At 42.5% G+C, this 27,910-nt stretch overlaps 1 protein-coding gene across 4 annotated transcripts in view; it reads left to right on the top strand.

The window, feature by feature from the left end:
- plce1 (phospholipase C, epsilon 1) overlaps positions 1 to 27,910 on the top strand; it is a 58,727-nt gene that overhangs the window by 15,749 nt on the left and 15,068 nt on the right. For all 4 annotated transcript variants that reach the window (XM_061706145.1, XM_061706143.1, XM_061706144.1 and 1 more), the window contains exons 6-17: positions 8,652 to 8,842; positions 9,855 to 10,000; positions 19,608 to 19,762; positions 19,842 to 20,009; positions 24,216 to 24,361; positions 24,457 to 24,604; positions 24,850 to 24,960; positions 25,032 to 25,141; positions 25,223 to 25,339; positions 27,112 to 27,240; positions 27,447 to 27,583; positions 27,792 to 27,898. In XM_061706145.1, the coding sequence (XP_061562129.1) occupies positions 8,652 to 8,842; positions 9,855 to 10,000; positions 19,608 to 19,762; positions 19,842 to 20,009; positions 24,216 to 24,361; positions 24,457 to 24,604; positions 24,850 to 24,960; positions 25,032 to 25,141; positions 25,223 to 25,339; positions 27,112 to 27,240; positions 27,447 to 27,583; positions 27,792 to 27,898 (1,665 nt within the window). The remainder of the gene's footprint in view (positions 1 to 8,651; positions 8,843 to 9,854; positions 10,001 to 19,607; positions 19,763 to 19,841; positions 20,010 to 24,215; positions 24,362 to 24,456; positions 24,605 to 24,849; positions 24,961 to 25,031; positions 25,142 to 25,222; positions 25,340 to 27,111; positions 27,241 to 27,446; positions 27,584 to 27,791; positions 27,899 to 27,910) is intronic.

The following is a 27,910-nucleotide window of genomic DNA, read 5'->3' as shown; positions in this document are numbered from 1 at the left end:
CTACGTTACGGCCAAGTGGCATTGGATAATTGCCACGGCGATGTACTTTGATCAGTATACAAAGGCACAGAGTTGAATGGAATCTTATCTAAACAGAAAATGCAGTCTTTCCGTTCCGTCCGCACACCGAAATGGATCAACTCTGACACATTTTATACTTAAAAACAGTCAAGGTTTCCTCTCACCCCCAGCGATGTACAGATAATCGTATTTTAGCACCGGGGCTGATTCTGAGGGTATCCCACCACCTCCGCCAACACCTGCCGGCTCAATTTGGATTACCGGGGCTCACACAGAAGTGGATTAAATAAGCGCATGTAACTGTTGCTATTCCAGGTGCGCTCGATGAATCGCACAATTGATGTAAAAATAGCCTGTCCCCTTGCTAACACTTGCACCTGTGACGCGAGAGGTCAGCCAGTGAGGGTTTAACCCAAATTGAAGCAAAATGTTCAGAGTGTGACGTCAGGGTTTTGTACAGCATGCAGATTTGAAACAGGCCTTATTGGATCGTGAGGAATTAGGGCGCTATGTATCCAATACAAGTGCTGTGTCACACGTTCTGGAACGTTGTGTTAGTCAAAACTGAGCTTTACTATCGTTGCAAAGATAACATTTTTGATGCAACTCTTTTATTGGATCTCATTAGACTGTGCAATCATTTCAGGATGCCTTGCAAAAGTTTTTTCTATCAAGTGTATTTTCCTGAAATCCTGCTGCATAATGTGACATAAAACATAATTGAGCCTGCTTGGGCTGAGGAAGTGACAAATGGAAAGGAATCCTATGGCGCCACCTACTGGAGACACATGAGAAGTGCACAGAAAAATGAGAAACCTGTCCATGGTGAGCACCAAATGTGTTTTGCTCGTCAAAATTGGCTGTGACAAGTTTTGCTCTGACCAACCAATCAGAGGACAGATTAATGTTGATGTCATCGAGGGCCGGCACTCTGGCCCTGTGAGGACGAATTTGAAATCTGACTGGTTAAAGTAGTAGTCCCGTTGGTAATGTAGTTGAAGTTAGCAGCACTACTGTTTCTGGGCAGATTAGATTAAGACATATTGTAATGGCTGACATTTGATTGGGCAAAAAAAATAATAATAATAATCTTGACATAAATGAGTAAGCACAGAAAACGCTATGAAATGAAGAGAATTAATTAGGTTGGTAGTTTCATGGAACAAAAATGAGATTTTCGGTTGTGAATTATTAGTGTACTTGCCTAAATCATATTTGAATGTTTTTGCAAAACCGGTAAAAAACACAAAACAAAACAAAATTCACCAGACAAGAATCTTACAGTTGCCTCGATTCAACTTCTGCAGATGACTAAGAATCTTCACATAAAGAAAAAAAAACACTATTTAGCAAGGACGTTGGTATTTTTTTGTTTTTATTGATGCTTCCCCTCACAAAAGCAATCAATATCCCCAAACGTCTGGATCGTAACGACGTCACATTTTCAAGGGGAATTGCAGTTTTTCCCGTTTTGGATGACAGACAGTCGCCTTGGAGTCGGGGTCCCCGTCTGTCGCTATGACAACACTGCAAGGTTACTGATGAGTTTTGTCGGACACATCGTGTACAGACGCAGGAGGAGGATCGATTGAGACACGACGTTCAGTACCAGCGTCTCCCCCCCTCCGTCTTGATGTGTTTAGAGTGCGCTGACCGATAGCATCTTGCCTGCGCGTTGCCTTATAACCTAATATGGGGGTTACCCTCTCTTAGGCACAGATATCTGCCTCTCTTTTTTTCTTTCTCTCTCTCCCCTCGCGTTGTCCCTCACATTCATTTGATTCCCTCCTCTTTCTGTCTCTCTCTTCTCTCTCTCCTTTCGCTAGCTTTGTTGATGTAGAGAGCCCTCACTCCCACTCTTTCTCCGTCACTCCCGCTCTCCTGTGCCCCCCTTTTTTTTTCTCTGCTACTTTCTCCCTTTTGCAAGCTCTCGCAGACAACGCGGGAATTTCGGATGGAGCAGTCCTCAAAGGTATCGGTAGTTTCTAAGGAACTGTAAGTAATAGTTTTCTACTAGTTCTCGCAGTCTCATCTTTTCATTCATGAGTTTTTAATGTGACCTCCCTATTGAGCTCATTGTTGTCGCAAAGATTTATTGAGCGAAATGGTTGAGTATGAATCTGAACGGGTCTGCTTTTGAATGAAAAACGATGGATGGAGATCTATGAAAAGTCGCCGGACATTGTGATGTCATTAGGAGTATTTTGTACACACGACTTTACATTTTCTCGAACCTTCTTACATGAAGAATGGAAGAACATCCGTGCTGCTAGTGTGGGACTGTCATAGCGGCGTCCTGTGTGATGACATCACAGCCCCGCGTAATATGACATCATGAGAAATGCAAATATAGTGGAGTGTGGTGTGAAAGGATCCCACTGGCTGCTCATGTGGGTAATGACTTCCAGCTTGTTTTGGGCCTCAACGTGGCCTTCTGTTCACACTTTCTGGTCACTCCTTGGTTAGCATTAAAGAAATGGTAATACTCCAATAATATACAAGAAAGTTTTAATTTTATGAGAATATAGTGTTAATTTTGAGAAATGTAGGAGACCTGCCATTTATTAATCACAAAAGGGTGAGTTTTCAATTTTCTGGGGTAACGGTAACAGGTCAGAATTAAAATGATTGACACTTGGCTAGTCATGCCTTCTGTCTGACGATTGGTTGTTTTTCCCTTGGGTGTGGTGGTTGGATGACTAGATGGCGCCACAGAGGGCTGATTGCCCCCCCCCGCCCCCACACACATACCATTTTACGCCTGTACTACTGTCAGGTCATAGAGACAGTTTTGAAATTATTGCAAAAAGTGATTTGTGTGTGTGTGTGTGTGTGTGTGAAAATCCCTCTCTGTGCACATGGTATAATAGTATTGCTCATACTCTCTTTCAATCACAATTTAGTTTCGTCTAATGTTACTACTTATTTCTAAAGTGCGCCACTTTTTACCCCCATAAATCATTACTCGTAAAATTACAATTACGTCATAGTAAAAATGTAGTCGCGTAAAATGTACTTAATTATTTTAATCATAGCAGTACAATAATATTATGACAATGAATAATGCAATTTTTTTTGACTTTTTTCTTCTCGTAAAATTATGAATCTCCTAATAATAGCACTTTTTAAAAAAAAAATCTGAAATAACACTTCCCCCCCCCCCATTGTTCTTCCTCCAAGTGTTACTTGCCTCTCCCTTTATTAAAGCTAAACAGTTTTCTCCTATTCCCCCAGGGCAAACGAGATCCATCAAGTTCACCACTGTCTTAGAAATCCGAGACGCTGATTGCGTTAACTTTGAGGATCGTTTTTTCAAGCTCGGTACGCTGGCCTCATCTCCCATAATAACCTTTATACCAATTGACCGCTCAGTGCCATTAAATGTACCGAATAAAAAAAGGCAGGGATTGTCTCTAATTAAACTAAGCTGTTTTTGTTTTTTTAAACTACGCATGATGTAACAGTATTTGCTATTGTTTATTAGTTTTTAGTTTTCCCCCTCATTGTTTACCACTGCTCGTCGCACGTGTCCCCAAATGCACAGCGCACTGTGTACACAGTGTGATGCTGCAAGCTCGGTAAAAGGTGTCAGGCTGTGTGTGTGTGTGTGTGGGGGGGGGGCTTCACTCTTCAGAAGCAACTCCTCGTGCAATTCAGCAGAGCATTATGAATTCTCTGCATTTGGGAGCCAACGATCATAGCATATTTTTCGACTGTTTTCACATCATGATGAATGGCTCGCTTCACAGGTTAGAATGCGGTGCTCATTCAACAGACATTCTGGTAAAAGGAAGGTTTTCCTGTTGTTTCTTTTGCTTTCACAAAAATCAATCAGCATGATTAAGACTAGCAGGTTAAGTTTCACAAAAGCTATTTGAGCATATAATTTTAATGCAGAATAATTATGTGACAAAAAGCTGTACTGTACATGTATTTTTATTTTTTATCCTGTGCCTGTAAATTACTGGATGATGAGTTGCCTTTGGATGAATCCAGTACAAGCAATAAATAAACCAAATCCTACTTAGCATTTAGTTTATTCAGCACAACATACACGTGCATGTTTTGCAGCCCCATACTGAATTTACTTTAATTATTATTTTTTTGCATGAGCGTGGAACTTTAATCTAGATGAGAAAGTCCAGGCTCTGTCTGCAACAGGCAAACATTACCTCGCTTGTACACACACACGCACACACACAGACACACACACACACACTCACACACACTCACAAAACAGCAGACGAGGTCAAACACATGCATGCGAATGTAAGACTGCGGCGCACGCAATACATTTTCACTGCTATGTCTGCGCCAGGCGGCACGGTGACTGACTGGTTAGAGCGTCAGCCTCGCAGTTCTGAGGACCCGGGTTCAATCCCCGGCCCCGCCTGGGTGGAGTTTGCATGTTCTCCCCGTGCCTGCGTGGGTTTTCTCCGAGCACTCCGGTTTCCTCCCACATCCCAAAAACATGCATTTATTGGAGAATCTAAATTGCCCGTAGGCATGACTGAGAGTGCGAATGGTTGTTTGTTTCTATGTGGCCCTGCGATTGGCTGGCAACCAGTTCAGGGTGTACCCCGCCTCCTGCCCGATGACAGCTGGGATAGGCTCCAACACGCCCGCGACCCTAGTGAGGAGAAGCGGCTCAGAAAATGGATGGATGGATGGATAGATGGATGTCTGCGCCACTTGCTTGGGTGCATGCGCTCGGTTTATGTCTCCTAACCCAGTTCGCACGCAGTCCAAGGAACGTGGGCTTAAAAGCGTCTGGATCCTGAAATACCAAAGCTGCTGAACATACCGGGCGCCCTTTGAAATTGACAAGCTGCTGCTGATTTAAAGCCACCTTGGGTGGGCACATTGGCAGGAATATCTCTCCCTCTGACTGATGCCCAACCAAATGTGCCCACGAAAGATCATCAGCTGTGCTGTGGGAAATGATCCAATTTCACTAAATTTTTCTGAAAATTATTTATTTCCGACAAATAATGTGTTTATCATCCGTCCGTCCTATCCATCCATCCATCCATCCATCCATCCATGTTTAGGTGGCAAGCTAGTTGGGTCTGTATTACTTGCATTAGTCATGAAATCCACTACGTCACCGTTGCAACGGCACAACTTAATGAAATACCTTTCAAAAGTGTATAACCATGTTCAGTGTGTGTTGTTAAAAGCCGAAATGTACATATACTGTACATGGCCTCCTCTGAGAAGCAAAAGGTTACGACTGACGTCTCTGCAATGACCTCAGCTCTGAGACCACTGACCAGAATAACAGTTCTTTTAATGGCGACCCCTCTCCCGCCAGGCTGGCCTAACCTTCACCCTTCCTTTCATGACATGTCTAAAAGTAGTTATTGGGAGAAGTGATGTATCTCCTAAGCGCTTTGAACGTACGCTTTGTGGGAGAGGTCGACACCGGGGTCGACGGGTCTCCGAAGGAGTGTTTTATCTATTCCCGTATGATGGCTTGTATGTGCTGCACTACATTAATTACATTGCCAGGCTATGTAAGGCTGCCAGGCTGGTTTTTGGATGGATTGATGGATAGATTCATGTAAACGTGCGAATAATGTACTGGTAGTCACATTCTGCAGTTACATCTGAACAAATTGAGAGGTATAAATATGGATAATACCATAAACAAATTTGTAATAGTGAGTGTTTTGTCTGTGTGTGTGTGTGTGTGTGTGTGTGTGTGTGTGTGTCACGGAGAGGGACTATGGGAGTGTTTGTGGGGGGGCCGCAATTCATCCTAGCCAAGAGGTCAAGATGTAGGTGGTTGCGTTTCAGTGAGGACACTTCCGAGCGCTCTTTTGCGTACGTCTGCTATGAGGTGCACATCGGCACGGGCGTGAGTGTAAGTGTATGCAGTCATCTTCGCATGTGCACATTCCAGCTCAAAGTTCAGTAGATCTGCACGATGCCCCACTGTGCCCTCTGCTAATCCCTTCCCAGAATGGCTGTTGCCGGGCAGAGAATTTAACCCAACGGGTTTCTAAAGCATCTTAATGGACACTTCACCCACCCCCAAAAGTGAAAGTTCCGCAGTCGGACAGACAGTAGGCTACTAATGAAGTGGTGAGGGCATAAATGATTATTTTTAATTGATGGCTTTATGAATGGCATTTGGGAGCAGTAGTTAGAGGCACCGTCTTTGAGAAGCACCGGCTTTCTGAACATGTCTCAGTTAGTTTCCAAATAGGACATTTGATCTGACCACGCAGGACAGTTGTCAGTTTAAGTGGCCGAACACATCACAAAAAAAACAAAAAACAAGGTTGAGCACAGTTCGTTCCTCTATTTTTATTTATTTATTTATTTTGTGTGGATTTCCAATTTTTACAATAAGAAATCATTGAAATGGAAATGATCCATCCTAATCAAACTGTCACCATCATAAAGCCAATCGGGGATTACTTTTAAGTAAAATTTTAACATTGTAAAAATAACTCAACCACTGTATGTTTAGGTACACTGTGGTATGGATACGTTATAGCACTCTTAACACACTAGAAATAAGGGCACTTGTTTATAAACATTACACAAGTGTAACACTTACACACTTATGTAGCCCCAGCTGTGTAAATTGGCATGCAATGGCTTTATAAACTAGCTGGCTCAAATGTATTTTTTTGTATTACCTTTTTAAAAAAATAAATCAGTAGAAACCTTGAATATAGAGTTATCAGAATCTGAATTATCTTTATTTGCCAAGTATGTCAAAAACACACAAGGAATTTGTCTCTGGTCGTAGGAGCTGCTCCAGTACGACAGCAGACAGTCAATTGACAGAGAATACTTTTGAGACATAGAAACATAAAAACAGACTTATGTGATGAGTTTTGCTTGTTCAAAAATAACCTTTACTCTTCATCACAAGGCGAAGTTGGGATTTTGGCAAGGAGCAGCTGCCACTCGCGGCCTCTAATTTACTTTCACTGGCCATTAGTGTTTCCCGTCCACTCGGAGTGAGAGCTACAAGGGCTAACATAGCACGTCGGTTTGCATGCACATTAGCAATATGCGGACAGTTTCATCTACTGTGACTGATGTTAAAACTTGGAAAAAAGTCCTTTTGGCAGAATGGCCGTCAAGTGAGTCCACTATTTATGGACTCACTTGACGCACAATCCAATGTTTTACTTAAAATCCTCAACTTTCTATAGAGCCCCAGATATGACATAGGGATAGCTTTTGTTAAATTGTGGCCACGAAATGGGTAGAACGTGTGAAGAAAATCCCAATTTGCGGGTTTGATGTAATTCCAATGAACAAGATGGGACAAATGGAGCTAGAAACCACAATGTGTGGAGGAACACATGTAGACAGACGATATCACATATATTTACCCTCAACGACTAATATTACTGCGGCTTACGAAACAGTTGCGACCGTCTACTTCAGATATAAGACGAGGCGCGCACACCAGAAGGAGCCGCATAGCGAACGTGTCAAATCAGGACGCACGAGTTTGTGAATTATTTCTGTCAATCCATTCATTTTCCACACCGCTTATCCTCACTAGCGTCTTGAGGACTGGAGGTCAACGCTCCGACGGTCATAAGAAAAACATCCTAATGGAAGCTATTTGTCTGAATGTTATGTTTATTTTTTAGGTTTTTTTGATGTGACAGGCATATTAATTAGACTCACTGTGGCTGACTTTTCTGGCACTCGCCCTCTGGAAACGTGCAACCTGGTAGCTCCCATGTCCCCATGGGACGGTCCAGATCTGATCGTACAAGCGACTCCCCTCGCAGGAAACCCATCCCTCTAGTTGGACCTATTATGTTTGTTTAATACGGGCAGAAAGTATGAGAAGAGTTGGACTCTTTATTTGGCTAGTGCCGTTGAACACTATGAAGGCAAAAGTCTTGGGACACATCCAATAGACCTACAGGAACTGAAAATGGAAACAAATATAGTTTCCTCTTTGCAGCTGTAACAGCTTCCAGTCTTTTTGGAGGACTTCCTTCAAGATGATCTCTCTGTCTCTTTGTCACATCCAAATATATCTTAATACAGTGATTCCCAACTACTGTGAGATAATCAGGTGAGAGTATCAAGTTTAACATAATTTGCCCGAAAATGATTGACCACAGCTTTGTTCATCGCTCTATGCCAGCTATGTGTAGTGACAGGCAGAACAATTAATGCTCCTCCACTAGATGGCAGAAGGTACAATTAACCTGCGTCTTTAACAGAATAATAACTTTGCCTTCAACTGAACAGGCCCAGATTTCGAGATAATTTTTTGACCATCTAATCTTTTTGTGGGATTTTTATTTGAGGGCGTTTTTCGAATTTAAAATATGGGGCTTGACTGAATAAAGGTTAGGAAATACAGTCGTGGTGGACCTTCCTTTGTGCACTGAAACTGTATAGAGCCAAACTAATCCATCGTAGTTGGAAGCATAAAATTGCTCAAAATGGATGAGTGTTCAAAAGGGTCCAAATGTTCTGCTTTGCGTTTTTGTCCTTTTTACTTTTGTCTGCTGCCTCCCACTTTTCCATCTATGATGCTGATTCTTCTCTACTTGCCTGTACGTCGGTGCTCCCCACCCACACAGCATTTTATAACAGGTTCTTATAAGAGGTGACACGCTTGTCATCCTCTACAGGTAGCACACAATGTTCAGGCTGAGGCCGCACTTAACCTGACTCACCCCGCCAAGCTGCTGCTGCTGCCTCGGCCTGGATGCATCAGCGTCCGACTTTCTTCCTGGCCGCCGCCCCCCGTCAGCGGTCGTCCACCTGGACCGGCTCGCATCACCCTTCCTCATCCCACCCGGGGATCTTCTTACCCACCCAGGTTTGTACTTTTCTACACAAACACTCCCTGTGCAGAAATAGATATTACAGTCAGTGGGGCCTTGAGATAAGAGTAACAGGCTAAAGCATGGCGTCGGTGTCGCAGCGTTATAACCCTTTAAGCAAAACGGAACAGACCGTGGAGCGACACATGTAGACAAATAATATAATAATGGTCAATGGCATATATTATTTATCCTCTGCGAAGAACAACTCATATTACTACGGCTTACGGACAATCTGTGACCATCTCCATGTATATCTCTGTCTGTATTATATTGCTCCCAGGTGGCCATGGTGCACACACCAGAAGCAGAAGCACAATGTCGCTTGAACTGAAGCAAAAAAATAAAGTATTTTTAATGTTTTAAATTCTGTTTAATTGTTTGTTGCCAAACTTTATTCATATATAGGATGAGGTCGCCCTAACTGTTGTTCCCCTTTGAAAATGACCTTCTTTCGGCTTCTCATTAGGGGATAGAAGTTGTAGTACCACCTGTTGCTTTGGCATGCACTCGACAGCCTTTAAATGCGTTTTTATATGAATTTTACTGTCATGTGCACCATCCACTTGAACAAATAAACGCCTCACCCCAAATAAAATCCCTTCGTTCAGCCAGAAGACAAATCGGGTAGTAACTAATCAGTCCAAAGACACTATTGTATGTAATTATTGCAGTAAATGAGTTCCTCGCGCAGTATTACGGACAATCTCATGTTACTTGCAGACAACATCTTAAATGGCCTGATTGAGTTTTAGTGGTTGAATGTTATTTTTTTTAAACCCGTGAATTCCGTTTGCAATTCCTCACTCCTGTTTAAAAATGATCAAAGTCACTGAAGTTTGTATAAAGCACGATGTTATTATGTTTGACGCTCTCCTCGTTTTTATGGCAGGAGAGCTAAAACATTTAAGCACTCCCTATGAGTGAGTATGTACGAGTGAAAACTCCCTTTTAATCAGTCACCTTTCTGAGTTGCACCTTTCTTTCTTTTTTTGGTTGTCTTATTAGGTTTTATCTCGCATGTGGTCGGAGGACATCTGTTTGCTCCCTGTTGACCGGAGCGCTCCTGGAAGCCACGGCCGCTCTCGGGGCTCGTTCTGCCTTGCCCTGCCCGTTCGGCCAGTCCCTCAACATCAGCCACGGCGTCCTGAAAGGTGAGCGTCAAACTGTTGTGCAGGGAGAGGTTGATTTGTAGCTTCAAGTGTGTAAATTGTGTTCGAGCTACATAGGGTCAGTGGGAGTTGGAGTCGGGAAAGATAAGCCTGCTGTTCTTCCCCTGTGGTCTGCTTTCTCCCACTTGCCTTTTCTCCTCAAGAGGAATTTGAGCGATAGACATAAGGAAGGCATTTCTCCCATGCCCCCTAAAGTATACATTTTGTTTCTTTTTTTCCTTTCTCTTCTATCCTGTAGGATGGCCTTCAGTGTGACATGAAAGGTGCCCAAAATAAAATATATTTCATTATTATTACCCCAGTGAACCCCATTTACCGTTGGTTGGTTCTATTTTAACATAGAGGGAGCAGCGGCATTCGGTACATGCGAAGAGCGCATACGACAACACACAAAAGGCGTATATTAAAACGGCAAAATGTGGTACGGTATTATATGGACGGGGGCTCTTCTTTGTCTCTCTCTGAATAACGTTGCATCGCCTTCAGTAGATCTCAGTGCCGCTCGGCACGATCCGGCACAACATGGCACTCCTACACTGAAGGCACGCAACTCTGAATTGGAACTAGTCTGTAAACGCTACTGTCGAAAGTAACCAAGGAAAATGTTCATCCTTGAAATTTCAGCTTCCTTTTAGACATCATTGCTTTGACAAATTTGAGCACTTTGATACTGTACTTTCACGAAAAGCAAAACGTCACCACATTCTTAATCACTTGAATGTGTGGGCATATTCATTTGTGACGATAATTGATTTCAACAATCTAGAGCATGGTAGGAACACCTTTTTTGATTGACGGACCTCCTAACATGTAACGCCTTTTCAAATTTAAAGTGAGCTTTTTATCTATTTTAGGGATTGTAATGAAGTCTCAGGAAAACTCAATTCTTCATGATTTACAGATAGCCTCGCCTCTTTGACAACTTACGTGCGGTGGGTTTGTCTACGCGGGAAGAGGCGAATCGACACGTTGGTCGCTGGCTCTTATCATATTTACGCCACGCTTTATGGATATTTTTAAAAATAAAAGGATGCAAAACTGTGGCCATTTGTGTCGTCTTCTTCTTCCATGGCCCCATGAATACAGGAGAAACGAATTAACCTCCTGACATCACAGTAAGCTTCCGTACGCGAGTAATCCTCAAAGTCAACTGACCGTATGACTAAGCGTCCAGTCAGTTACTCAGCTGCTCGCTGGCCATCCAGCTTCTCTGCAATGATGTTCCGGATGACTCAAATGTAAGCTGAGCCGGACATTAAAGTCCGCTGGCGGCGCTCCACGGGACATGCCGTCTCTCTGCGGGAGGCTCCCGCGCGCCCACTTGTCAACATACGCTTTGGTGCAGCTTTCCTATTTTTCAAACTCTCTTAAGCTCGACACAAAGGAGTTTATAAGTGTTGGCAAGAGTAGAATCTAAAGTTGTGCTTGGATCCAGCTGATAAAATCAGTGCAGACTACTGTCTTTATTCTAAGCTATTTCCACAAAGACTTAGTTTTTAAGGTTAAACTCATGTTTAACCTTAACCTTTAACCCCCCCCCCTTTCCCCCGCTTTTTGCTTACACAATCAACAGCAAAATGTTGAATGAGTTTGAGTTTTTATGTCTTAATCTGATTAATCAATTAAAATCCAATCCAATCATTGGACAGAATTCTTAATAATCAAAGAATCCATTACGGCCATCCCTCAACCCAAACCTTTCCACTTGTTGAGTAACTTTAGCATGCACACTCGAATTTCTTATATAGATTTTCTGCTTTTTTACGTTGCCTTAGCGTAGAAACAATCCTCTTAACAATGATAGAAGACAATGCTGGCATAGGACTGATAAATGCATATATTATCTATATTAGGAGGCTAATAACTGTATATGAGTAGTGGTGATTTGGAGCCCTTGTAGTAAACCAGCCAGTTTATGTGAGCCTCATTTCCAACTGTTCTTGGGAATTTAAATTTATGGCATAATCAACATGATGTATCTTTTTTTGCAGGTCAGACGTTTATCATGCAGCAATTGTGGTTGCACTGACCAGCATGGTTAGATAAATTACTGCAAAGAAAAATACTGGAAGTATTTTCCGAGTATTTCAGCTCGGAAATGTAGCCAGAACGTAATTCATTGCCCAGCTTTGCCGTGATTAAACACAGTTGCTTTTCTTTGACTTTTCAAACGTAAAAAGGTTAAAGTGTCCCCAGTAAATGTCATCTTAAACACAGAGCCTCAAGCATTGTGTGTGTGTGTATTCTGTGTATACAGTTAAGATTAAACTTTTTTTTCTTTTTGGAAGTTGTTAATTTCCCTTGTCAATTTGGAAATTTGAACACAAATAGTGGCGCAACACATTACAGTATAGACAGCTTATATAACAATACTCACATGCCGATACCGCGGACCCCTGCCATTAGGGAACTGTGGGACTGTGAAAACCCACTAATTTATGCTCATGATAATTCCACTGAAAAAAAAATAATGGGGACATACAGCTAATAAGTGTTTTGGGGTAGCCCCCCCCCAAAAAAAAAAAACATTTTCCTTTTTTTTAACAAAAAATAAAAAGATTGGAGAAAAAAAATCCAACAATAGTAAATCTGCGGGTCGCAAACTGTGACTATGCGAGGGTCCGCTCTGCGAAGAGTGACTTGCATTACTGCAGCTTACTGAGGGGTTTTGACCGGCTCCATGTATATTCATATATCTCTATTCTACTGCACCCAGGTGGTCAAGGCGCACACAACAGAACGAGCAACACAATGTCTATCAATGTGGAATCGGGGTTGCACGTTGAGGAACATCGTCCTTAAACTGTTCGACTATTTTCTCACGCGCTTGTTCACAAAGAGGCGAACCCTCTCCCCATCTTTGCTGGTGAATGACTGAGCGATTCAGGGAAACTCTTTTTCTACCCAATCATGGCACCCACCTGTTCCCAATGAGCCTGTTCACCTGTGGGATGTTCCAAACGGGTCTTTGATGAGCATTCCTCAACTTTCTCAATCTTTTTTGCCTCCTGTCCCATCTTTTTTGGAACGTGTTGCCGCCATAAAATTCTTAAAAAAAAAAAAAAAAAAAAGGTTAATGATTATTTGCTAAAAACAATCAAGTTTATCAGTCTGGACATTAAATATCTTGTCTTTGTTGCGTATTCAATTAAATATAGGTGGAAGATGCTTTGCAAATCATTGTATTCTGTTTTTAGTTATGTTTAACACAACGTCCCAACTTCATTGGAATTGGGGTTGTTAATGGGAGTGGTTTGAGTCTCATTTCCTTGGTAACACAATTTACTGTGCTGCTGAAAAGGAAGTCAGTCGGGCTCCTATCCCTCCCCGAGCTCCATGTTGCTCTCTTTACTTTTCTTGCCTCTGACTTTTTCTGTCCCCCCTTCCGTCATCGTTGTACATTGTGTTGCCCGCCAGCCATTTAAGAGCCACTGACAGCCGATGTGGTGGGGAGTCAAAGTCGAGGGAAGTCTCAAGGATTGCATATTGTTTACTCAACCATACAATAGCTAAAAATATACATGTGAAAAGTCTTACGAATTTCCGTTATGCATCAGCTTATTTATTTCTTTGTGTTATCATAGTGATATGTCTGCAGTATTTTGAACAATTAAAATGTAATGATTTTTTTCCCTCATATACGAATGAGTTAACCACTGTGAAAAGCAACATAAACCAGCCGGGCTTTAAATTCCAATAACAAATTAGTCATGCGAAGGTGAGTGGTGTCTTTTTTTTTGTTTTGTTTTTGTTTTAAATGTTGTTCTATACAAGTTTAAAAAGAAGTTCACCACTCTTACTGGTAAAACTTGAGACAAAAATTATGCGTACTTCCGCTTTCTTCACATAACTTTCCATTCATATTCTTCTTCTCTTCTCCTGTTCTTCTTCGCTTAAAATCTTCTTGTGTGCCAAAGCCCAAGAAAGAGAGTCAAACACGTGTTTCAGTGGACATGCGTGGTAAATGAAAGAAACGGTCAAAAAATGAAATCATGTCGGGTGCAACGATTATAATCAGAGCCATTAGTCCCGATCAGCTCCAAAATAAAAGAAATTGTTCGCTGATCCGTACCCAAGTGTAGTACTTAATCCTGCTAAGTAACGAAATCAAGTTGGCGAAAACATAACTGTCTGAAAAATATCTATCGTGACGAGTTTGACTTTTTAACCTAAAGGGATTCTCCTTGTTGTCTTACATGGGCTGCTAAAAGTTTGGAGCTAAACAACCAATGAAAAAAGGTTTTATAACAACATGTTTGACAACAAATAACTCAATTGTGCACCGCAATTGTCCTTCAAAAAAGGTTGAACCGACTAGTCGACGCTCTGACTTCACTGCGCAATGACGATTATAGCTTGAAGTCGATTCACCGGCACTCGCGTGCTTTGGCGTTATTTAGCGAGTAGCGACCCTATAGTTGTGTTACGTGAATTGGTGTGAGTTTTACAAGTTCCGAGCGCGAGGGCGTGAAGGTATCTGAACGTGATTGGATGAACGAGCCGGGGGTGGGGCCGGTGCAATCCTGGACGCCGGGGGGGAAAAAAAGTTAGCGAGCTCGTGTTTAGAGGCCAAATTGCGTACAGCAAGTTGACTATCATCACCTTAGCGTACAATATAGAAAATTGTGAAGTCGTTCAACCCCTAGAACAGTAACCTTTTAAAGACATAGAGATGTATACTGTACATGCAGCGTTATTTTGCATTAGATGTACCTGTTGCCTAACCTTTCTTTTGTGCACGCTGATTCTTGGCAGCAGCGCAGTGTGATTGGTGATCTGCTTGGTGGAACTCTAGCACATGGCTGTGAAGTATGTATGGCGCGGGTGTGGGGTAAAGTGTGGGCGGGTTATGGTGGAGGGGAATGAGAGAGAGAGAGAGAGAGAGAGAGAGAGTGAATATAGGCAAGGGAAAGAACATGTTAAGAGTGTTTACTGCTGAGGGGAAGGGGCGAGGGAGATCGGGTGAGCGAGAGACAGCCGCATTGCACAGGAGGAGATGAGCGCGAGAGAGCAGCTGCGGGAGAAACCGGAGCGCCGGCTGGAGCGCGCACGGGCGCAGCTCGCAAGGCCGCCTCGCCTCTGAAGTGTCAGCGCGGGAGGCGGAGCGGTCAGCTGCATCGGGCGGTCATGAAGCACTCAAATAGAAGCGACTTCAAGCTGTTCAGTAAGTCGAGCCGCTGTCGCAGTGGCTTCTCATGTTCGTCTTTACTGCTTGCAGTATCTCGCATGAAACGTCATTGTACTTTAAATCTGTGACTTAAATAACGAAATATTGATCCTATTTCTTAGTATGGTGCTTTTATTGTATAACGTCAGAAATGTGGGTATAGTGCGTATCCTTCTGTTTTTTTGTTTTTTGTTTTGTTCCCCCCCAACCCCCCCCCCCTTCTCTACCTTAATCATAATTTTGTGACAGGTGCTTATTTGTGTGCTCTTGGTGGCCAATTACTGTCAGGTGTGCTGGCGGAATTTACAGTTTCAGTAAATTGGTCCTGGAAATAATTTATTCACGACAAATGATCTTTCTTTTGTTCATTTATCTGTGCCAGTGACATATAGTGACGGGAAGAAAAATACAAGTTTCTTCCATAAAAGGTAACTTAAACTGTTGCCATTCATACAAAAAAAGAATGGCTTTGTGTTCAACTAAACGGGGCAAGTTTGTACAGTGAGTAATTACATTTTTGCGTAAATTGAGACGAGATCCTCTTTATTTCACTACATGTACTTTTTGTGAAAATGTTGTGTTCTGTGAAATTTTCTTAACATAAAATGCCTTGACTCAACAGTTGGGAAACTGTCCGAAGTAAAAATTTAAAAAAAATTAAGTTTTAATTCAATTAATCATTTTCCATTCAGCCAGCTCTACTCACTGTTTTTCATTTTATTCTTTTTGTATTTAGGCTTTAAGTGTTTTTCATGCAAATATTTACTGTAATTATGACTTTACTGCGGTGTTATCACAGGCTAGTGATAGACGCCAGCACATTCTGACAAATTCGGGTTATGTTGCTGTTGTAGGAACGTGACTGATAAACGGAGCGCTTCCTGTAGTTCCATTAAACTCAATTTTTATATATTTAAATTGTAATCCCCAAAAATTTAAAAACCATATATATATAACCATATATATATATATATATATTTTTTAAATTATTATTATTTTTTGAATTTTTTGCTGTGTTGCCATGCACATTTCGACCGTGTCGACACCAAAGCTAGATGTGCCAGCGTGCCATGCATTGCGGTGGCCGAGTGCCTTTTGTGTCATGTTGACCCACACAACCAAGGCCACAAGGTCACAGTTTTATTTCGGCCTCAAGGATACAGTAACACAGTTCGGGGCTTAAAACAGTGCAACTAAAAATATCCCCCTTTTTTATTTTTTCCAAGCCAGACAAAAATAAAGACGAAACAGTTATTTCTTTGAGTGTTTGTCTTCGAACTTTGTTTACAATGTGTTTATAGTTTTTTCACACGAATTTGTGTGTGCATTATGTGCGAGTCGACTCTTTTGATGTGCATGTGCGTGTTATCTTCCAAGCACTCGACAGTATACTTTGACAGATGAACGCGTGACGCAAGGAACTAGGTGTTCCAAAGACATTTCCCGGTACGGGGGTTACAACGGGGGTTGCGGTGGCCTTTTTCTGGGAAAACACAAATTTCCTTTGTGCGTCTTCCAAGTGAGACTAATCAATATGTCAGCAGCCTTTTTTTGTGTGTTTTTTTTTTTGTGCTTCACCTGTTTAGGTGGAAGTAAGTGGTTGTCATCAGCTCTGATTGTGTGCTGGATCTATGGTCTATGGACTACGGTTCCATTGTTAGTTGATATCGAGTGGACGGTATTACTTGTGATACACTATGTGGACAAACGGGGGCGGCCAATCAGTTTGGGCCATGAGTTTTCCAAACAAGCCGTACCCAAAAAGTAGTTAGTTTGACAATAAATACTAAACTACGAAAAAGAAAAGCTGGGAGAGTCTCTGTCACCAAAATGCATGTGAGCTTTCACAACAAAAAAAAATGGTTTTTGGGTAGAAGCGACATCCAGCCGGCCGCCAAATAAAGTGTGTTTTACAATAATAGAAAAGTATACTTATAGTTTCATATGGACCTGTGGATGACAAAGCGAAGCGTGGAGAGTCTCTGTCACGAAAATGCTCAAGTTTGATGACTGGAACCAACAGCCTCTGAAATATTCACACTCTCTCCTGTATGTCAAATCTTGTTGCATGATTAAAAACACAAGCGGTCGCAATTTTTCCGATGCAGCGAGTTGATTATGCGTGCGGCATGTTGAAGGGTCACATGGTGATTTTCTTAAACATGAGCACATTAACTAAGTCGGATGTTCGGATTTCGAGATGTGTCCATTTTAATGCGTGCGTGCACATGACAAGCCGCGATGCATAAACATCACGTTTATTCTCTGTTCTTCACAGCGGGAGGGCTCGCACGTCCTCTGCGAAAAGGTCAAGGGTGCGCCTTTGAGTAAATACAAATGTTGACTTGCATTTTTATTCATTAGGTGTAATAAGTACAGCCACATCTTTGACGCAATACAACAATACTGTATGTATTAGTGCGTTTCATCCTTTCCACCGAGCCTCTTGAGTGTTTTGTCACTGTCTTGGCTGAGACCTTTGATTGTCCCCTGAAGCATAGAATGAATAAATGAATGAATGGTCATGAAATTCATATTGCTACTTTAAGGCGGCCTCTTTTTTTCCCCTCCAAATCAAAAAGGCTTGCTGTTTGTGAGAGGTGTGACAAAGGGATGAGAGACAAATGATTGGTTCAACAGTGAAACCAGTGAAGGACCCTAAAAGTGGTACAATTTGGAGTTCAACCGACATTTCTGCGGAAAAATATACCTTAAAAGTCAAACGCAAAGTCAGACATTTTATAAGAATTTTACTACCTAGTGGTAACTTCTTAGACATGAGAAACATCGTTCAAAAGTGTGATATTCTTTTCTTAAATTGGTCAAAAAAGTGCTGTTTTTTTAATCATATTTTAATTGGATTATACGCAATCATATTTTAATTGGATTATACGCTTACTTTGTTTGTAATCGTTCATGACGTCTTTCCTGCTCTACTGTTCCCTGCTTTTCTCACCTTATTCTAACACGCACACATTCTTGCAAAACCTGTGTTGAATCATCCACAAATCAAATATTGAGAGTGGGCAAATTCGGTTTCCTTGGGAGCAGCGCCTCTGCCGTTGCCATGGCGACTTGTATCATGGGTTACCGGGAGCACATCCGCAAGCGTGCCTGTATTGTGATTATGAATACTATATTGATGTGTGCGTCTGTGCGCTGACAATGACCAGAAGGCGGTGCGCGTCGTTTGTTTGGCCATCCGTCTTTTCGACGCGCATCTCATTGCTTAGCTGTGAAAGCAGGGAATTTTCGCATTTGAATAAAAACAATCAACTTGCACTGGGGGACAATCATGTGATCATCTGTTTGTAATGGACGACTGCTGTTGATGTGGCTCTCATCCCATCGGCGTGCACGTCACAAACCGTGAAGAAATAAGCTGTGAATGCGTGCGCACATTCGTGTGTGTATAAGTAAGCGGACTATTGGACCTGACTTAGTTATTGAATTATGAAACTTGATTTTTGTAATGATGAGGTGTTATTGTAAGTCATACATAGATTCAAAAAAAATAAATAATTGAACAAATGTACTGTGTGTATGCAGGGTCAAAAGCTAGATTTGAATTGAATTTGCATCACAGTTATAATTACATTTGCTTATTGCTCTTGAATTAAAAACATCTCTCCAATTTTCTCTAAGCCTAAAAATTTTTTTTTGCTGTATTCTGTGGCTAATATAAAAAAAATATTTACAAAAGAGTGTGTAGTTATTTTTAAATGTATTCTTCATTAACAGTTCTTCCAAAACAAAAATACTTCAGGCTGTTTATTGACACTTTCAGTTTGTTACTGTCAAACTAAACAAAACAAATAGAATTAGATGTTGTGTAGTAGGAGAAAAAAAGAAAAAAAAAGCATAACTTTGCTTTAGTTAAGTCACAGTGTTAGTCATTCAAGCAACGGATTTTTAATCACAAACGGTGGAGCAACACATGTAGACAGCCAAGCATTTATTCTTAATCCTCAGCGAAGAATGACTAATATTACTGCGGCATACTGAGGATTATTTTTTATGTGTATGTCTGTATTATACTACTGCCCTCAGGAGGCCAAGGTGCGCACATGCCGAATGGAGCAGCACAATGTCCATTGAATGAAAGCAAAAAAAATGTGGCAAAAACTGTTGAATTGTTTCTATTCTTTAAATAATGTCATTACTGTATCTTTTTACAAAGTACAATACTATAAAGTGCTGTTTTTCTCATTTAAAAAGCAAAACTATTTAATTGGGGCGTGGCATTTGTTATCGCAGAGGTCACTCTTTGAGGTCACCTGCAGGATTTGAAGCGTAGACATGATGTTGAAGCAGTCACTGCTCTTTCCAAAGCAGCTTTTCCAGACAACCAACAAGCGCTTTTTTGGCTTTCCTTAATGTCCAATCTTGTCTTAACTTGTGTTTCCCGCTGCCCCCCCGCAGAGCGTCAGCTGGCCAACAGCATGACCAGCGGCGGCGCCCTTCCCGCCAGCGTGAGCGGCATCGGCAAGGAGCTGGCCGAGCTGCGACACCTCGTGCAGTTCCCCGAGGAGATCGCCTGCATCCTCACCGAGCAGGAGCAGCAGCTCTACCAGCGGGTGCGACGACGTGACGCGCTCACTAAAAACATTTCTGACGCTTAGATGGTGTCGTCTTTTTTTGTTCTTTCCGGTCCAGGTGTTTCCCTTGGACTACCTGTGCTTTCTGATGCGAGACCTAAGCGGTCCGGAGAGTCAAACCAGACGGCACCCCAACCTCAAGGCCTCGCTGTCGGCCCCCGACACGCCCACCCAGACGGCGCAGCGCAGTAATGCTGTGGAGGACCTAGTGGCGCGGTTCAATGAGGTCAGCTGCTCATGAGTCATGAATGGATAGATGCAAAACAAACATCAGCGCGAAGAAATTTAAAGCTAATTTGGTTAAAGGTCACGTTAATGGCGGATACGTTTTGAAAGGATTTATTTTGGTATCATTTTTTTTTTTCCAAAACCCTTTTTTTTTTCTGTGGAAATTGTCGACTACCATTGGCTGAAAACTTGCCTCGTTGCGTATTTTCTTTTTTGTGTGTGTGCTGTTTCTATGAAGTGGTGATTTGGTGCCAAAGCCTTGGCTAATAGGAAAGTAGTAATTGGTGTTAAGGGAAGTATGTTGAAGTGATACACAACAGTGGAAGTTACGGAGATGCTGCCCATGTGCATGTACACACGCTAATTACAGTATGTTTAAGTGATACATCTCAACTGGGAGACACATTTTGTATGCCGGGGACTCACAAGATTTAGCCTGGGTTGTTATGGAGAGTCTTTGCCGTGCATTTAGAGTGCATTTTCCTTCCAAAATCAAATTGTTCGTAAGCCATTTATTTTTTTTAACAGTATTGTCATAAAATCATTAAAAAAAAAAAATGTGTTTAAATGCTCGTGTTTTTGAATTATGATACACACAACGTGTACCGTATATGAAACAACATAAACAAGCGGAGGAGTTGAGAGCAGTCTTCAAATTTGGAGTAATAGTTTCATGGCGTGACTCAGCACCGACTCTGAACATTTGCTCGTTTCTCCGGGCAGCCATCTGCGACAGTCAAGAGCGTTTTGCCGTAGACTGAGATCTTGTAAACCTGCATTCATCCTGTTTGTGTGTCATTCCCAACTAATAGCCTCGTGGCCCAAGCGCACACCGTGTACACCAGCGAGGAGGTGTGAGTCGGCTAAGGCGCACAATCTTTCGCCGTGTCCGGCGAGTGACTCTTAGAATAAACACTGGGGATGGGGGGAGTGGGGGGGCGGGGGGGGGGGCGCCAATGAGGAAGTGAGGGAGAGGCTCATAGGCAATGATGTCACCTTGCGTGCCTCTGACATCAGCTGCTTTTCATTTAAGGCTCCAGGAGACACACGAAAAACACACAATCCTCTATACATGCATTGTGTACGTCCATATATGGGCAAAACTGGGGATGGCATTGATGATGCAACCAAATAAGTGTTTTTGCCAAGGGTCATATTTTGAGAAGAATGACATGACCATATCAAATCGTCTTTCCCATTTAAATTATTATCTTTGCCATTCATCCATTCACGCCGCCCGAAATAAAAAGCAGTGTTTTATTACTTTATAATATCATACTTGAATGTACAGCAGACATTTGCGTATAACGAATTAAACGGTTAATTGCCAAATATTTTGCTTCAATTCAGTGTACATTGTGCCGCTCTGGTGTGCACCGCTTCGCTTGGCCACCTGGGGGCAGTATAATACAGACATAGAGACACACAGGAAGAGGAATTTCACAACTGATTCATTAAGTTGCATTTTCCGCAAAAGATAAATAATGCATACCTGTGAGTACCAGTTATGACAATGGAGAGCGAGAGAGCCGTCGTTGTCGTCAGACGACATTAAGTTTGCTAGAGAGAATGTTGAACCTTGTGACCTTTCTTTGCCTTGGTTCAGGTCTCAACATCGACACGCCGTGCTTCTATTTGGCATAACGGCTCGTTAAGTTGCGTACGTATGACAAACGGAGCCGGAACCAGACAGCCGTGAGCGAGGACGAAACGAGTCCTAAACGGTGTCAAACAGTCTTAAATCGCATTGGACTATAAAAACCGAGTTACCTGTACGAGTGGGAATACATCTCCACCGTTACTAATTTTTCCAAAAATCTGATTTCCCTACAAAAATGCTACTTAACAGGATCTGCTGTTTTTTTGTTTGTCCCCTTCCCCCCCGCTGCAGTGTTTATATTGTGAGCATTTGTAGTTTTTTTGTCTGCACTGTTTGGCCCCGACAGGCTCAGCGTGTGCTCATGCATCAAGTTTGTAATAGCACCTTGTCATCAACGGTTACGCAATACGCGCCGCATCAAGGAGAGGCCGACCCTCATAGCTCAACTAATAACAGACGGCGACAGACACACAAACTTCAAAGCGATGGGGGATCAGTGTGTGTGTGTGTGTGTGTGTGTGTGTGTGTGTGTGTGTGTGTGTGTGAGGAAAGTGTCACTTTTCCAAACATCAGGTGTCCTGCTCTGTATTACTTACTTACTCCCCCAGTCAACTCGATCTGATTGGCACGGTGCGGGTATACTTCCCTTCCGATATACGGAACGACAGAGGAGTTGCCAGTTGGAGAAAAGGCGTCGCAGTTGGCCAGAAGAGTTGAGATGGCGAGAGTAACGCTAGCCGGCCGCCGACAGGGATTCGGCGTATGTTCGAGAAGAAGCGAGCGAGAGCGTTTTCAGCGAAGCCGTGCCCTCCTCCTCCCCCGGGTCACGCATGCCGGGAAGCTGCAGACGTACCGCTCACTTCTCAGAAAACATACAAAGCATATTATAGCCGATATGCGTACAGTGTTGCTGAGTTAAGTGATTCCCGGCCATGTCCGTCTCCTTTTAATCCTTTCTTAAAATGAATACTTATTTCCTACTAATAATGTATCTTTGTTCATCTTTCTATGCCAGCTAGAATCTTGCTGCTTGAATGTCATGTTGTACTTTATACTGCAACGTCGTTGAGAGTAAATCAGTAAAATGGATTCAATAATGACAAGCAAGGCCTTTTTTTATATATATATATTTTTAATTATCATTAATACAAATGTATGTCATTTTAGTGGCTGTTTTACTGTGTATGTTTAGGTCACCAAATTCACTTGATGTTGGTAGATTTAGTTTACAGCTAATTGAAGTTTGATGTTTGCGTATTTGTCAGCTGGTGTAAATATAGCCGAGAGCGAGTTCAAGGGGACCGTTTGGAGAAGGATTAGGATCTTCGCGGTAAAAACATCGCTGGCCTTTAACGCTCCGTGCACGCTCCGCGTCTGCCGCACGTGTGCCGCCCGCCGTGTCGGGAAGGGGGCGAATGTGAAAAGCCGAAATGAGATTTGGGAATTTGACTTCATCGCAAGGAGGTTGTCTGCATTTTACATAACAACGATGACGTTCATGATTCTGAATTATCCACGTTCAATCCTGCAAGATATATATTCGAATACACTATTTCCAAAAAGTATAGAATATTCGGCTTTTGGGTCAAATGTCAGGATGAACCTAAAATGCCAACAGAGAGACTGGAAGAGTAACAGAAAGGCCTAGGAATTGACGTCCTTGGATATTTATTTGTAGATTTCTTTTTGTTTGTTACTGGGTCAGTGTTGTGTTCATGCTCAATGTGTCATATTGACTGGTGATGAGAAACCTCATCTGAGCTCATCTCTGTGTGTGTGTGTGTGTGTGTGTGTGTGTATGTGTGTGCGTGCATATTTTTGTGTATCTCCATTTTGCCCCCTTTGAAGTGAGGCTGCCAACGGGCGTGTTACATAACGGGCAATAGATACCCATGCATGTCAGGGGGTTAGCAAGTTCTTTGTGTGGGTTCGTGTGCATACATTCATGAGGTTCTAATGCACTGAGACACGAGAGACCGAGAACCAGCCAGATTGATAGCTGATAGTTTTGCTGTGTGTGTGTGTGTGTGTGTGTGTGTGTGTGTGTGTGTGTGTGTGTGTGTGTGAGAGAGAGAGAGAGAGAGAGAGATACACAGCTGTGCTGTCATTGTGTCTTTCGAGAGTTCCTGAGGTTAGTCAGTGCGGTGCGGCTGATAAATATGATGTCATGTTTTCATACGTGATGTATTCGTAGTTCCCAGGCTGGAATTTAGGGGCCCGGAAAGCCTTCTCGCTGGTCTTTAACAGGCCTAAATGTTTTTGGGTTGTTGTTCTTTTTTTTTTAAATCATAGATAACGGAAAATAAAACCAACACATGGAATATTTGCGCGTAACACATGTCACAGTTTTATTTGGATCACATTCAAATGTTGTGTGTTTGTGATTGTTGACACAGATTTCAGCATTATCCAAAAATGGTATCGCTTTCCTCGTTTTCTTCAAGTTATGACATTCCCCCCCAAAGATGTATAATATGATTACAACCGGATTGTTTTGTTGAGCAACTTCATGGATGCGGTTGTCTTTTATTGATTTATTTATTTAATGTCACTAGCTGTTAGTACGAGTTGTTAACTGTCTTGTATTCACGTGTCTCCACACAGGTGAGTTCGTGGGTCACATGGCTGGTGCTGACTGCCAGCTCTATGGAGGAGAAGAGAGACGTTTTCTCCTATTTGGTCCACGTGGCGAAGTGCTGTTGGAACATGGGCAACTACAACGGCGTCATGGAGTTCCTGGCAGGACTCAGGTTGGATGCGACGCACTTACCGTATAACACACACGTTAGACACACCCGCAGTAGTTGCGCCGAACGCGCACGTCTTCTGTTTTTCCCGCATACAGGTCCCGCAAGGTGCTGAAGATGTGGCAGTTCATGGACCAGTCCGACATCGAGACTATGAGAAGCCTGAAGGACGCTATGGCGCAGCACGAGTCCTCCTCAGAGTACAAGAAGGTTGTCACCAGAGCACTCAATATCCCAGGATGCAAAGTGAGCGGACTATATTGCTGTCTTATTCTGTATGATGAACCCCTGCCTATTTGCGAGTAAAAAAAAAAAAATGTTGTATTTATACTACCCTGACAAGTGCAAGTTATCTAAAAAGTTACTTAAAAACCAAATGTAACTTAGCAAATGTAGGGCATTACTCACCAACTCTGTCCCCATCCCCCGCGAGTGGCTTCGGTTTACTTGTATTTATTTGCACCAAGCAAACGTTTCCTCTCTAAACACAGGTGGTGCCTTTCTGCGGCGTGTTCCTGAAGGAGCTTAGTGACACGTTAGACGGCACAGCAAGCATCATCAGTCTTAAAACGCCCGTGGATAACGCTGACGACTCACTGGAGGTACACGATAACCACGCACGCGCGTCTCATTCAGATTCTGGCGGCGCTAAAGTTCTCAGCTTTTTTTCCAGTTTCTCTCCGACTACAGCGGCCAACACAACTTCCTGTCCCGCGCCGGCACAGACGGTCTTCACGTCCCGGAGAAAGAAGCCACCGTCAGCAACATCCTGCAGATTATTAGGTACATCCTGAAATGGATCGTTCCACTTTATTCTTGTATGGTCTGGATTGTTATTAACAGCCGTCCGTCTTGATTTCCTAGATCATGCAATCGCAGTTTGGAGGCAGAAGATCCCGACGAGGCCTCCACCAGTCCGTCTTCTTCTGGCCCAGCTCCGGCATCCAGAAACAACTCCCTCAGGGACCGCAGCCGCTATCAGTCAGTATTTGAGTGATGTTTTATCTTTTTTTTTTTTTTTTTTTTTGCAGCATGTGATCAAAGCATATTGTAAAGATTTCGGCCATACGAGTGCGAGCCTATCCCGTGACCCTAACCCTGGTGGCAGTGGACTCTACTTAATTCACTTCACAACACACAGGCAGTAAACATTTTTTTCAAAAAAAGTGTCTCATGCCACTCCCAGTTTAAGTTTGTCAAACTAAACCTCAAACAAAGAGAATTACACATTGTGTGTTTAAAACAACCACATACCTTTGCCTGAAAGTCTGCTGGCTTAATCCTAACGCATAATGGGAAATGCCATAGGCGGGCTAACAAATAGCTTCCATGTGGCGTTGTTATATCGGCTATTTGAGCACACATGGTTGAGCAGCACATGTAGACAGACAATATAACAAATAGTGAGTATTTAAGTCATATATTCTTTATTCTCTACAAAAAATGATTACTGCAGCTTACGGAGTCATTTACAGTAGTTACATAACTCGTCTTTGTTAGTGTCACAGCATAACTGTATTACACTGACCCCTGGTGGCCATGTCACACACACCAGAAGGAGGCACAATGAAGTAATTATGATTAATTCTTTACATTCTATTTGATTTTATTTCTGTAAAGTACAATATTATCGTATCGCAAAGAAACCACTGTATTTTATATCTTGGTTGTATTCTTCACACTGCATTTCCTCATATTGTGTTGGCCAGAATTAGGGAGTGATTTCAAAATGCATTTGTACAAATAAACTAAAGAATATCGTATCCCTAAGAGGCTCTTGGTGCAATTTGCACTTGAGAAAATGTCGCTGGCCACTATTAGAGGAAATGCAATATTTACACATAATGTCAAGTCAGTTACGATGTTTGTGTGAGTGACTCCAGGTTAGTCTCCAAATGTAAAACACGCAATGATGATGATGGTTTTGGCAAAAAATATAGCAGGTTGGTTATGAGCGCTGAAGAAGTTCTGGTGTGGACGAGAATAAAGCCAGCAGGTTCGTTTCCTGTCAGGGCAGGAAGGAGCAGAGTTCTGCTACTTTTCAGTGCACCGATGGCACGCAGCTGATGACACCGGCTGGAATTTGGACACAATTCCCGAGTGTGGCCTGTGGTGTTTCTGCAAAGGAAGCCTGCTTTATCTTCACTGCTTCTGGATGGTTTTCTTTGACACTGAGTAATTGTTTATATTTGAGCACAGGATAACAAGTGCGCTTGAGTTTTATTTCTTTTCCTGTGTTATCAAGAGTTCCTCGTTATGATTATTATGTTGTTTTTTTTTTTTTTTACACACTCCTCAAATCATCTCATTTGTTCTTACAATCCCAGTTCCCAATCATTGACACAGAACGCTTCAATCCAAGATGAAAATCGTTTTTTGTTACAATGTGTAATTTGTTTGGGAAAAAATGAAATAACGTGGAAACATTGCGGAGACGACGCCTAATGTTGCCCTTGTGGGCCTGCCCCAGATATGTGTTTTTTTTTTTTTTTTGGGTCATTGTGCTTCATTCCCATAAGTCAGCGGCCACAACTCTTGGCCGTCCTGCACGATCTAATAAGTTTTAGTAGTGTGCCTTTACAAAGATAGAAATGCAGAGTTTAGATTTAAAGGGACAGGTTTCACTTTTTAGCTTCACTTCACTAACATCCCCCCAGTGTCAGTCAAACCGCTTAAATGTGCCTGCTAATTTTCGGAGCGACGCATTCACTTTGCCTTGATTTCTCTCCATTTCCCTGTACTCCCATTTTCAGGTTCATGGTGGGGTACCTGTCCGATTCTGAAGGCGATCTGTCGTCTGAGCCCGGGGCGAACGAGATGGAGTTCCAGGGCACTGAAGAGACTCACAAAGCTTTTTGCCACGGCACTGAGCTCATTCCCTGGTAAGAGATGAGCTCCATTAAGCAAAGGATGGAGGGGGGAAAAAAAAGATATGCATCAAGAAAAAAAAAAAAACCCATCTCAAATAGAAAGCACTCACAGTCACACAAGTGCTATAAATATCATCTTGACTGCTGTCCAAAAACTCGCACGCAGATGCATGGATAAGATGACGCACAATTCAACATTTTTCCTTTTTTATTTTAAGGTACGTGTTGTCCCTGCAACCAGATGTTCACCAGTTCCTGCTGCAGGGAGCCACCGTCATCCACTACGACCCGGACAGCCACCTGACGGCCCGCTGCCTGCTCAGACTCCAGCCTGACAACACCACGCTCACTTGGGGTGATTATGATCAACGTATCGCTTTGTCAACATCGCAATGGTCTACAACATTGTAATAAAAGTTTTATTTCATTCTGTAAATTCCGCAATGACCTTTTCCCCATTTTGTTTAGTCACATCAACAGGGTCCATATTTAACTGGTTGTAAATAGGAAACTGTGGCCAGTGTCAATTTCCTGTGGAAAAACATGTTGTAAATGTATGGCAGGTAAGCCTGAGAGTGGAGGGATCTCCCCCACGGAGCAACCACAAGGATTGGGCCAGACTGTGGTTGCGGGACTGGCAGAAGGTCTGCTGGACATCAGAGTGCTGAAGGTTTGTGTCTCG

This window comes from Phycodurus eques, chromosome 19 (assembly GCF_024500275.1).
Source record: "Phycodurus eques isolate BA_2022a chromosome 19, UOR_Pequ_1.1, whole genome shotgun sequence".
NCBI classification, from domain to species: domain Eukaryota; kingdom Metazoa; phylum Chordata; class Actinopteri; order Syngnathiformes; family Syngnathidae; genus Phycodurus; species Phycodurus eques.
This window is presented reverse-complemented; position numbering and strand designations above follow the sequence as displayed.